Raw genomic sequence first — 10,614 nt, 5'->3', positions numbered from 1 at the left:
CTAGCACCCTTACTCCCTGAGCCATAGGTGCCGCCATATAGAGAGCATTTTTAAAATGAGGTCTTTTGGTCCACTTACTGCTACAGTTGAAGTAAACATCTGAGACCTTCTAGAAAATCTTAGAATAATTTAGATTAAAAGTTGACACATTTTAAAGTTCTTTGTGGTGGCTGTCTGCAGGGTATCTCACTGAGATGCTCCATGACAGAAGGTGAGTTCAGAGAGACCATATAGAAGCAGAAATCATAGACCTGCATGGAGTCCCCTGCTGCCAGCACCCAGGGGAGGGCTCAGTGCAGCCTGCCTCTGTTCTCATCCTCATGTGCCAGGGCCTACCAAGGCCTTTGCTGGCTGCCCGCAGCACCCTCCCATCAGCACTGTGTATTTTGCAGGCAATGGCAGTGCCTTGGTGAGGCTGCTCCAGGAGGGCACCTGTAAACTTGAGGAGATTGGCTCCTACAGTGAGGAGGGGCTGCGGCACCTGCTGAAGCAGTGTGGCATCCCCTTTGGGGCAGAAGACTCCAAGGTAAGTGTGGGCAATTGGAAATAAGCCAGTTGGTCTACTTTTCTGGGCAGAGATATGAATAATTGTGACTGGGCATCTGCCAGAGGGTGCTGGCAGTCAGGGCTAGGAGGTGGTCAGCAGCCAGAACCTGGCATCCATGTGGGGCCTGGCATCCAGTCACCTCCTCTGTGGAGCTTGGGCTAGGCACTATCACTATGTGTGACTTTGGATGAACTACCTTACTTTGAGCTTCATTTTACTAATTTGTAAACTGGAAATAACAACCACTTTTAAGGAGTGCTCTTCACACAGTGTCTGGTTCTCACCTCTCCAAACTCTTAGAAATGGCCGCTGTTAACATTCAGAGTGTGTATGTGTACATGTGCTTTAGTCATACACTATTTACTTCCACTCATAGTTCCGTACTGTTGAAAATGTGCTTTCTTCAAACTTAGATTCAGATCTTCCTCTTCGAAAATTTCTCTGCTGTATAAAGAGTTAAAAGGACTTGGGCCGCAGAGTTTGTCAGCTTCGTCAGTCTGGCTGGCTTTGTCTGTGACCTGATCCTTCCTCTGGTTGCTCACCTGCACCTAGAGGAGGTTGGGCTGGTGAGGCTCCAAGGCCCACTGTGGCCCTGGAAGTTTATTCTTTTGGGTATATTGAAGTGAGCATTTGGTGCTGTACACCAGGCCCGTTGCTTAGCATTCACCCGATGTTTTTTATCTTGTCCTTCCACTCCAGGACCAGCTCTGCTTCTCCTTATTGTCCCTCTACGAGTCCATACAGAATGGAGCCAGAGCTAGACAGCCCCCGCCTCATTTCACAGGTGGTAAAATCTACAAGGTGTGCCCTCATCAGGTAAAAAGATAACAAGGGAGGTCTTGGCAGTGAATTTGCTAATGTCAGACTGTCCCCACACAGAATCTGATTGATCCAGCTCATTCTTTGGGTGTTAAGACTTAGGTTGCTGGGTAGCCTATGGAGTAGCCACCCATGGGTCAGGTGCCACTCCTTGGGCTAGGGAGGGCAGCCTGAGTCTTATTAAGCACCCTACCAGGTACTAGGCCCTGCATCAGCTGTTAAAAGTGTAAGGGTGAGCAACAAAGATGTCATTCTTCCCTAGTTATTACTCATAGTTTAGTGGGGAAGTAAAGTCACCAAAGCTTGTAATGATAGCTCTGAAGGAAGCAGATGAGGCCGTGAGATAGAAAGTAACAGAGAGGAACCTGCTGTCTAGGAGGTAGCCAGAGAAGGCTGAGGCCTAAGGATAGGGAGCAGCCATGGGGAAGGAGTGTTCCAGCAGGAGGATCACCAGGGCCTGGAGTGGGGAAGCATAGTGAGCCAGGAGGTAAAGAGGTTGGCAGGTTTCCCAGAGGCCTGATAGTATAGAATTTTCTAGACCAAAGTAACAGTTTGGATTTTTTTCTTAGAATGATGAGGGACCTTTTGGATGGTTTTGAATGGATATAGTAACAAGACCTGATTTTGGTTTTAGGAAGATCACTTCACATGACTGTGGAAGTGTGTGGACAGTGTGGCACTGGGTTAGGTTGTGTACCAGGTGAGAGAATGGGCCCAGGGCAGAAATCCCACTAAAGTACAGAATGGCTTAGGCTAAACAGAGCTTTCAGTTTGCTGAGGTGTGTGAGTCAGCAGGGTGAGCTGCTTGTACAAAGAGAATCGGGTTATGAGCTATAACAAAAGCTATATCTAAGGGAGGTGCTCGATGCCTCTACCCTGGGCAGATTAAAGCCTGCTTAGAGGATTTTGAACATATCCCTGGGGTCATAAGGAGAACCCACTGACACTGCAGAAACCTGTAGGTGTTGAGGCTGTGCTAGGAGTGGCATCACTTGGCAGTGACAGCTAAACAAGTGTGAAGGCAGAATTCTTTATTGTACCCAGACCTGTCTAGCAGTGGAAGGGTGCTTGTGAGCGTTGTCAGTGGAGTTGGTTACTAAGCTACATCTGGAGTTCCCATCTAGGAAGCAAGCACACCAGGGTCTGGTAAGAAGCTTGCATGAAATACAGATGATTAAACTTCATCCCCAGATACCCTAATTGCTTGGGTATCAGTTGGGTTGAGGCCCAAGATTATCCATTTTTAACCAGCTGTTAGCTGCTGGTACCATGTAGCCTTAGGAACTAGTAGATGATGCTTGGTAGGGTGATGTGGAGGGAGTGGGGTTTAGAGGAGATGTTCTGAGTGCCTTTCAGTCTAAGTTGAAGATAGAATGCTCCCAGCTCTTTTCTCAGGAGGGTAAGGATGAGATAGCAGTTTCACTGAGGGACAGAAGTAGGAGGGAGTGGAATATCATGGGCTGTGGCAGATGGCCAGGGCTTCAGTCATGAACCTGATTGTTCATCTTCCTGGGAAGAAGTGAGGACTACATACAGTCTGTCTTCAGATTGGCTGCTTAACCTTGCGCTGGCCTTTCATCTCCCAGGTGGTCTGTGGTTCCAAGTACCTTGTGCGGGGTGAGAGTGCCCGAGACCATGTGGATCTACTTGCCTCTTCCCGCCATTGGCCACCTGTCTATGTGGTAGATATGGCCACTCCAGTGGCCCTGTGTGCTGACCTCTGCTACCCAGAGCTGACCAACCAGATGTGGGGGAGGAATCAGGGCTGTTTCTCTAGCCCCATGGAGCCGCCTGTGGTGAGTTGTCTTTTGAAGGACTGGAATAAATTACTCAAGTTGACCATTTCTCACTCCTCTGCTGCTTCAGGGGGCCCTCCTAGATCTAGCATCCTTTTTTTCTCCACCAACATTATGTCTTAATTCTTTGAAACCAACATTTACTCCATAAATATTTAGTGACCAACCCACATGTATGCATTTGTGAAGCTACAGCATGCCACATAATGTGCCCAAGGTATTCTAGGCATAGGTATCTGTGTTTAAAGAGGTTGCCTTCCAGATAAGCCTAGAAAATTGCTACCTTTGAGAGTCATTGTACAAGCTGACATATTAAGGGTTCTAGCCAGCTTTGGGGTACACAGTACCCCAAAAATCTTAAATCTAAATCTAATTTAGATTTGGTAGGAATATACTGCACACTATGCCTCTTGTAGTCTAGAGGCACAGTGGTTTAGAAATACTGACTTATCCAACCCTCTCCTTTTACTAAAAGAAGAAACTAAGGCACAGAGGAAAAAATGGATTTGTCCAGAGTCACAGAGCAGATTAGAGTCACATAGCACCTTTGACTCTGTCTTGATAGATTGTACCAGGCTGTATTTCTTACCAGAGGCACATACCCTCTGAGGCCAGCCTTTGGCCTTCATTGGAAGAGATGTTAGGACTGATAATTAGGAAGAAGGGAAGAACAAGAAGGAAGGTGAATGCCTGGCTAAGATGTACTGTGGGTGGTGAAGGCCTCTGGTGTTGCCTTGGAGGGGACATTATTGTAATCACTCCCTGGGTTGCTGTGAGCTGGTGCTGGAGACTCCAAAAAGATGTCTGTTATAACCTCAGCCAAAGCCAGAACTGCAGCCCCCAGCCTGAATTGACTAGGTGCAATAACACCAGCTCGAGTAATTAGATTACTTGCTCCTGGAGGTGGCCACTCTTCTTGTTCTTGTAGAGGCACAGGAGGAGGGGCCTGGCCCAGGAGAAAACAGTATGTGATTTAAACAGGGCTGGCTGAGCCTGCAGCCTTTGTTCTTAACTATCTCACAGGTTCTACCTTAGTCATTCCCTTCTGTCAAAATGGCTTTCCCTCTCTCTTCTAGAGTGTGTCCTGCCCAGAGCTCTTAGACCAGCATTATGCCGTGGACATGACAGAAGCCGAGCACTCTGTCCAGCACCCCGTCACCAAGACTGCCACAAGGCGTATTGTCCATGCAGGAGAGCCCAGTCCTGGTGACCCCAGTGCTGGGCACCACTCTCTGGCCCTGTGCCCTGAATTGGCACCCTACACAGCCATCCTGGCCTCCATTGTGGACAGCAAATCAAACAATGTCCGCCAGCGACCCATTGCCTTTGACAATGCTACCCACTATTACCTCTACAACCGCCTCATGGACTTCCTCACCAGCCGTGAGATTGTCAACCGGCAAATCCACGACATTGTGCAGAGCTGCCAGCCTGGTGAGGTGGTCATTCGTGATAACCTCTACCGCCTTGGGGTTGCTCAGATCAAGACAGAGACAGAGGAGGAGGGTGAGGAAGAAGAGGTGGCTGTGGTGACAGAATAAGCCAGGCTATTGTACAGGGACTACACTGTCTCTCTCAAGCCATAGTAAGGCCCTTGCCTGAGGCACAGCTATCCAGGGACCTGCAGAAGCGGTCACCTGTGGGGCCTCTGACTGCTGGGACTAACCAAAGAGCTTCCATTTCCTGAGCATGGTGGGGCCCAGAGTCCTTGGTTCTCAACCCTCCAGGGGTCAGGAAAAATACCAGGAAACCACTTCCTGGCCCTGAGAGAGCACTTGAGGAACATGGTATATTCCAAGAGGGATGAGAGGCTAAGGGAAGGCGGCAGCTTCTCTGGGGCCTGCTGCAGGTCCGGGTGGAGGTCAGGGTAGGCTAAGGCAGAAGCCCTGGTATGGGGAAGGAAGGCAGCTAACGTCTTCCACCCCAAGGAACCCTGGTTTCAGCCCCACAGCCTCATGAATTCCTTAGCCTGTTGCCTTTGACAGGGGCCTTATTGGCCTCATTAGTTCTAGGGGTATCTTTGGGCTCTTGATTCTCCCCAAAGGAGGGATGCCTTTCTCTCTGCTCTTCCTGTACCCTTATCTGGGGAAGTTGAGGAGGGAGGAACAGTCAGCCACAGCTCTCTTCCAGGACTGTCCTCCCTGCCCTGAGCTTTGAGGAAGAGAATCCCCTTCCTCCTTTCCCTGGCCACTGCTGCTTCACCCAACACCCTTTCTCGGCCCTGGGACCCTCTCCACAGAGGGGGCCCGTGGTCATGACATAATCTGGCAGCAGTAGGAAAAACTCCCTTCTGTGAAGGGGAAGCAGACTGGGCCATAAGGAAACAGCAGGACTGGCTCAAGTGCCCAGGGTTTGCTTAGGGCCTGGGATTGGCCGTGTGTTACTTAATTTATTGAGAGGAGTGGAGTAGGTGGCTTTTTTCTCCTTCCTCTTCCCCCAACAAGAACAAAGTTTATTAAATTATCTGGTTTTGGTGAAACAAGAGTCAATTCCATGCTCATTGTGTGGGACACAAGGTGGTTGAGTTCCGGAGGCATTTAGCTTGTTACCACATTGATGAGAGATGCAAGGAAGTCATAGGGAATTTGCAGATAGTCGCGTGGCACAAAGGACCAGAGGCTGGCTGAGTTAATGCAGTTAGTTTAATGTGTAGAGGGACATCCCACAGTGTGACTGTTAGTTACGATGAGTCAGCTTGGGGTATGCTTGCTTCTTGCTTGATGTGGCCAGCCACATGCCAAGGTCCTCTGCTTTTCAGCCCAGAATGACAAGCGACTGGGTGGAACACCCCTAACATTTAGCTGCCACTTGGCTCAGTACCAGATCCTGGGTAAGGTGGGGCTGTGGAGTGAAAAAGGCTATAGGGCAGACTAGGAGGTCCTGTTAGATTGTTACAAAGGAGCCATCCTGCTCCAAGGGCCTGAGCTGAGTGTCTGTGAGCACCTGTCCACTCCCGCTGCTCTTCTTAGAGAGGGGATCCTCCTTTGCCTCTGTCTAGCCCCAAGGAATGTTATATTCTCAACATCAGGGAAGCTCCTGGAAATTTCAAAGGCATAAAATCAGTCCATTTCCATCAAGAGACAAAGGGATTAGGGAAGGGAGTTCTTGGAAGTGAGAAAAAGGTGAAGAGGGTGAGCTGGGGGTTCTACCAGTTGGCATAGCAAACATAGTGCTAACACCATGAGGACAGTTGGGGTTTGAAAGAGGACAGGGCTCAGCCCCTTGCTCCTGACTGGCAGTGATGGCCCAGGCTTGGGGAGTGGGGTCCTCTTTGACCTTCCTGGATCTCTCACTCTCCCAAGCTTCAGAGTTGGGCCGAGCTGTTGAGTGAAATGACCGAGGGCAAAACAAAGTTTGTGTGTTCTCCTCGTGTTGCCCCATCCGTGAAGGAGTTGAAGCTTAGAGAAGCAGAGAATTGTGCTCCCTGCTATTGCCTCCTTAGCAGAACTGGTAGTTGTTGGGCTGCAGCAAGGGCTGGGCAATGTCCCCTTGCTCACAGCAGGCCAGATGCTCACTTGAGCTCTCTTCTTCCGGCTCGCTGCTGCTGCTCGGCAGATTAGCATAGTCCTGAGGGTTAGAGAGACAAGGGACCATCAGTCCTGACCCACCAGGCCCAGCTCAGCCTGCTTATTGGCCACCCACCCTGAGCCTCGCCCCACTCACCCGTTCTCTCCTGTCTGCTTGGGCCTGCTCTTGAAGGAGGGAGCAGATCTGCTGGAAGGTGGGTCTCTGGGTGGGCTCCAGGGCCCAGCAGGCTTGCATGATGCTGTATCTGGAGACAACACAGAGGTTGCCCATTATGGCTACCTAGGGCCTAGGGACCATTTACCCTTCATACAAGAAAGACCTACTCAGCATAGAGGTCAAAAGTGAAATTAGTGTAAAACTTGGTATTGTCATTTAATACAACCTTTGGAGAAGAGTATTTTCACCAATCCCATTTGACAGATGAGGCCGTTTGGTATCCTCAAGGTCACTACAATAACAATCTACATTAAAAGTCTGAGTCTAGGACCAGCCCCAGTTAAAAGCAACCTTATCAGAACATAATGCTACCTGGGAAACCAGTGAAAACCCTGAACTCTATGAAAGGGGCTTGTTGTAGAGTCCACTATGGAGGGAGATAAAACCTGGCCCTGAGATAATTGGACAGCCAAAGTCTAGGGCATCCTCTTTCCTCCTTGGGACCCTTTTGCTTACATGTTCTTTGGGGCAAACGCAGGCTGGGCCATTTGGTATCCATCCTTTACCAGTTTATAGAACTTGCTATTCACCAAGATGCCAGGGTAGGGGTTCAGCCCTGCAAAGGTCAAGATCATGTAAGAAGCCACACTTACTGCTTGTCTTCCCCTCCCTCTTCCCACACTCCCACGCATCTCAGGCTGAGTGCGCAGCATCCCACCTGGGCTGTGACACTGGAACAGCAACTCCTGCTAGCTATGTGCCAGGCTTTAACATACCCTATCCCTCCTTACCAAGAATTACATCACAGGCTTTGGAATCAGGCAGATCAATGCTTCACTTATGTCAATAGAGTGGGGACACTGAGTTTGTACCTCCTGAGGTTTAAGGCCTTAGCACCAATCTCTGTGGAATGGGAATCTCTCAAGAAATGGGAGCTAGTAGATAACTCAAGCTGTAACTTTAAGGGTCTGTAGTTTTCGGACAAAGAAGGGTAACAGGGTTTTGGGTAGCAGCAACTGCACAAACAGATGAATGAGGGAAGGGCCCAGAGAGGAATGCATGCCAAGGAGAGCTGCAGTGCTGAGTTTTGAGAACCCTTGCCCATCTCTTCATTACCACCACTCTTTCCTCTGTCCTGGGCACAGAGTACCCTTGACCAGATTCCTCTGTAAGGTACAAGATACCAGTAGGTTAAGAGGAGTTAGCCCTGGACTGGGCCCAGTGTCTCACCAAGTGAGAAGATCTCCCAGAGGAGGATGCCGTAGGACCAGACGTCGCTCTGCACTGTGTAGACACAGTCAAAGATGCTCTCTGGGGCCATCCACTTCACAGGCAGGCGGGCCTGGCACAGAAGTCCTCAGTCACTTTGGGCCCTGACTCTGCCCCTCCCCAGCCTGGCCCAGCCCTCAGTACTCACATTGCCCTTGACAATGTAGTTGGAGTCATTCATGATGTCCCTAGCCAGCCCAAAGTCCCCAATTTTGGCCACATGTCCATTGGTCAACAGCACATTGCGGGCAGCCACATCCCGGTGGATGCACTGCAGGAAAGCTCTGTAGTTAGGGGTGGCCCCTCTACCTGAGCCCAAGGTGAGGAGGAGCAGGGAGGGCCCCAGGAGGCTTTAGGAGTGGACATCAATGTTGGTCCTTTACTATGAGTCCCTGTCCACACTTCTACCAGGGCACAGGGTCTAGGACAATCTTGTGTGGTCTGGCAGGCCAATGCTTAGAAAGCCCCATCACCCTGTGTTGCCACGACCCTTCCAGCCTTTCTCTAAGCAGTCTGCTCAGGTCCCCAGGTAGTGAGCCCCGGGCTGTGAGCAGTCTCTGACCTGTGATAACAGTAGCTGCTACCTCTGGGGTCTTACTGTGCCCTGTGCTTCCAAAGCATTTGCACATGTTATAACACTATTTTACCCCCAATTCTGTGGTTTTCCCCAGAAAAACCATAGGTGTGGAAACTGAGTCTCAGGGAATTTAAATGTTTGCTCTAAGTCAAGTGACAGAGCCAGTGATCAAGTGGTTGACTCCAAAGTCAGTTCTAGGGATGATGGCCAGAGCTCCATTCCCTGGACACGTGTTCCTAGGAGGAGTGTGTTTCATAGCGTCTGATATCCCCCACAACTCTATGAGGAAAGTTCTGTCATCCCCACCAGTGTGCTTCATGAGAGGGGACAACTGACATCTCTGTCACACTGTTGAGTAAAAAGAATGAATAAGGCCTGTCTTGGAGCTGGTTCCTTCCCAGCCTTCAGTACACCAGCGACCCAGGCACCCAGGGTTGGGGAGATACCCAGAGGCGGGAGTGCCACCCTGAACACACAGCTTTCTCCCACTCACCCCGAAGCCCTTCAAGGCTGCTGCCCTCCTGCTATCTTGAACTCTCTCCTCCCCTGTCCCCTCATGCTCCCATTTCCTCTCACTCATCCAGCCTTGTGCGGGTTCAAGCTTCCCTGACAGGGACCTGGGCAGCCATAGGCTGGGAATGGCTGTGACTCACGTTCTTAGAAGCAAGGAAGGCCATGCCCTGGGCAACTTGGCTGGAGAAGCGGAGCAGGTCTTGGAGCCCCAGTGGCCGGCCGTCCTCCTTGTCCACGTCTAGGATAGGGAGAAGTGTCAGGCAGCCTGCCATGCCCCTGTTCCTCCCTGGCCCCAGCCCCCCACAGCCATCTCCTTTCTTGTGGTTGTGGGACCTCCTCACCTTGCTCAGAGAAGGAATTGTTTGAAGAGGAAGTGGAGACAGGCCTCATCTCCACATAGGTGTCCACACCCTGGCTGGAGAAGCCACTGTCCCTACACACAGGAGAGAGGGTTGGTAAGGGGTAGTCAGTCCCATCACTGCATTGCCCACTTCAGGCCTTGGCCACCTCATGAACTCTTGCAGCCACTCAGCAGGGAAGGATAGGGACCTCAAGGTCCACTAGAGCACCCCTTTCTCATATGAACCCCCCTGCCACATTCTGAGTGAGCACTGATCTCTGCTTGGTAAGGGAGTTTACGACCTGTTACATCTTTGGGCAGCTCCGCCTTTTAGAAAGGCAGAGAAAGTGCTTCACTGTCACTGGGATTTTCCTCTTGGTCCTCGCTCTACCCTTAAGGGCCACGGGGCAATTGGAGCCCTCTTTTCTGTAACAAGTCTGCTGGAATTTGAGCGTACTTTAGGGCCCCTTCTTTGAACCCTCCCCTCTCTGCATAGTGGCTCTCACCCCTGGCTTCACATTAAAACTACCTGGGAGAGTCGGACTCAGTAGCCCACGCCTATAAACTTAGCACTCTGGGAGGCCAAGGCCAATGGATGGCCTGAGCTCAGGAGTTTGAGATCAAACTGAGTCAGAGTGAGACCCTGTCTGTACTAAAAATAGAAAAACTAGCCGGGGCTTGTGGTGAGCACCTCTCGTCCCAGCTACTTGGAAGGCTGAGGCAAGAGAGTCACTCGAGTTCGAGTTTGAGGGTGCTGCTAGCTTTGGATGCCATAGCACTCTACCCAGGGCAACAGAGTGAGACTCTGTCTCAGTAAAAAAATAAAACCACCTGGGGAGCTTTTAACCTCAGACCAATTGCTTCAGAAACAATAGGAGCAAAACCCAGACATTCATAGTCTGAAATCTCTCCTGGTGATTCTAACAAACAGCATGGGTTGCAGTCCATAGTCTAGAGAGGTGCATCCTAGACTTGCTAAATTTCTCAAACTGTGATTTATTTTAAAGTGCAGATTCTGAATAAGCAGGTTGGTGGGCCTGAGATGGTGCATTTCTGTTTTTTTTTTTTT

The 10,614-nt window shown here is 50.4% G+C and overlaps 2 protein-coding genes across 4 annotated transcripts in view; one reads left to right on the top strand and one right to left on the bottom strand.

Moving 5' to 3' along the window:
• The window catches only part of HMGXB3 (HMG-box containing 3), a 72,949-nt gene extending 67,311 nt beyond the window's left edge, over window positions 1–5,638 (top strand). For 2 of the 3 annotated variants that reach the window (XM_023515520.1, XM_023515518.1), the window contains 4 exons: window positions 393–526; window positions 1,247–1,363; window positions 2,953–3,162; window positions 4,239–5,625. In XM_023515520.1, the coding sequence (XP_023371288.1) occupies window positions 393–526; window positions 1,247–1,363; window positions 2,953–3,162; window positions 4,239–4,703 (926 nt within the window). In that variant the 3' untranslated portion in view covers window positions 4,704–5,625. Of the gene's footprint in view, window positions 1–392; window positions 527–1,246; window positions 1,364–2,952; window positions 3,163–4,238 lie in introns of all 3 variants that reach the window. The other variant, XM_003782043.3, reaches the window with a different exon arrangement.
• Window positions 5,639–5,786: 148 nt separating this feature from the next.
• Window positions 5,787–10,614, bottom strand: part of CSF1R (colony stimulating factor 1 receptor) — a 30,898-nt gene continuing 26,070 nt past the window's right edge. Inside the window, exons 15-21 of the mRNA XM_003782045.3 lie at window positions 9,547–9,638; window positions 9,346–9,443; window positions 8,264–8,386; window positions 8,077–8,188; window positions 7,363–7,462; window positions 6,826–6,934; window positions 5,787–6,729 (exon numbers count right to left, since the gene is read on the bottom strand). Coding sequence (XP_003782093.1) covers window positions 6,601–6,729; window positions 6,826–6,934; window positions 7,363–7,462; window positions 8,077–8,188; window positions 8,264–8,386; window positions 9,346–9,443; window positions 9,547–9,638 — 763 coding nt within the window. The 3' untranslated portion in view covers window positions 5,787–6,600. The remainder of the gene's footprint in view (window positions 6,730–6,825; window positions 6,935–7,362; window positions 7,463–8,076; window positions 8,189–8,263; window positions 8,387–9,345; window positions 9,444–9,546; window positions 9,639–10,614) is intronic.

This window comes from Otolemur garnettii, unplaced genomic scaffold (genome assembly GCF_000181295.1).
Source record: "Otolemur garnettii isolate 467f Iridium unplaced genomic scaffold, OtoGar3 scaffold00003, whole genome shotgun sequence".
Classification (NCBI taxonomy): domain Eukaryota; kingdom Metazoa; phylum Chordata; class Mammalia; order Primates; family Galagidae; genus Otolemur; species Otolemur garnettii.
The sequence above is the reverse complement of the archived record's forward strand: the minus strand, read 5'-3'. Positions and strand labels throughout refer to the sequence as shown.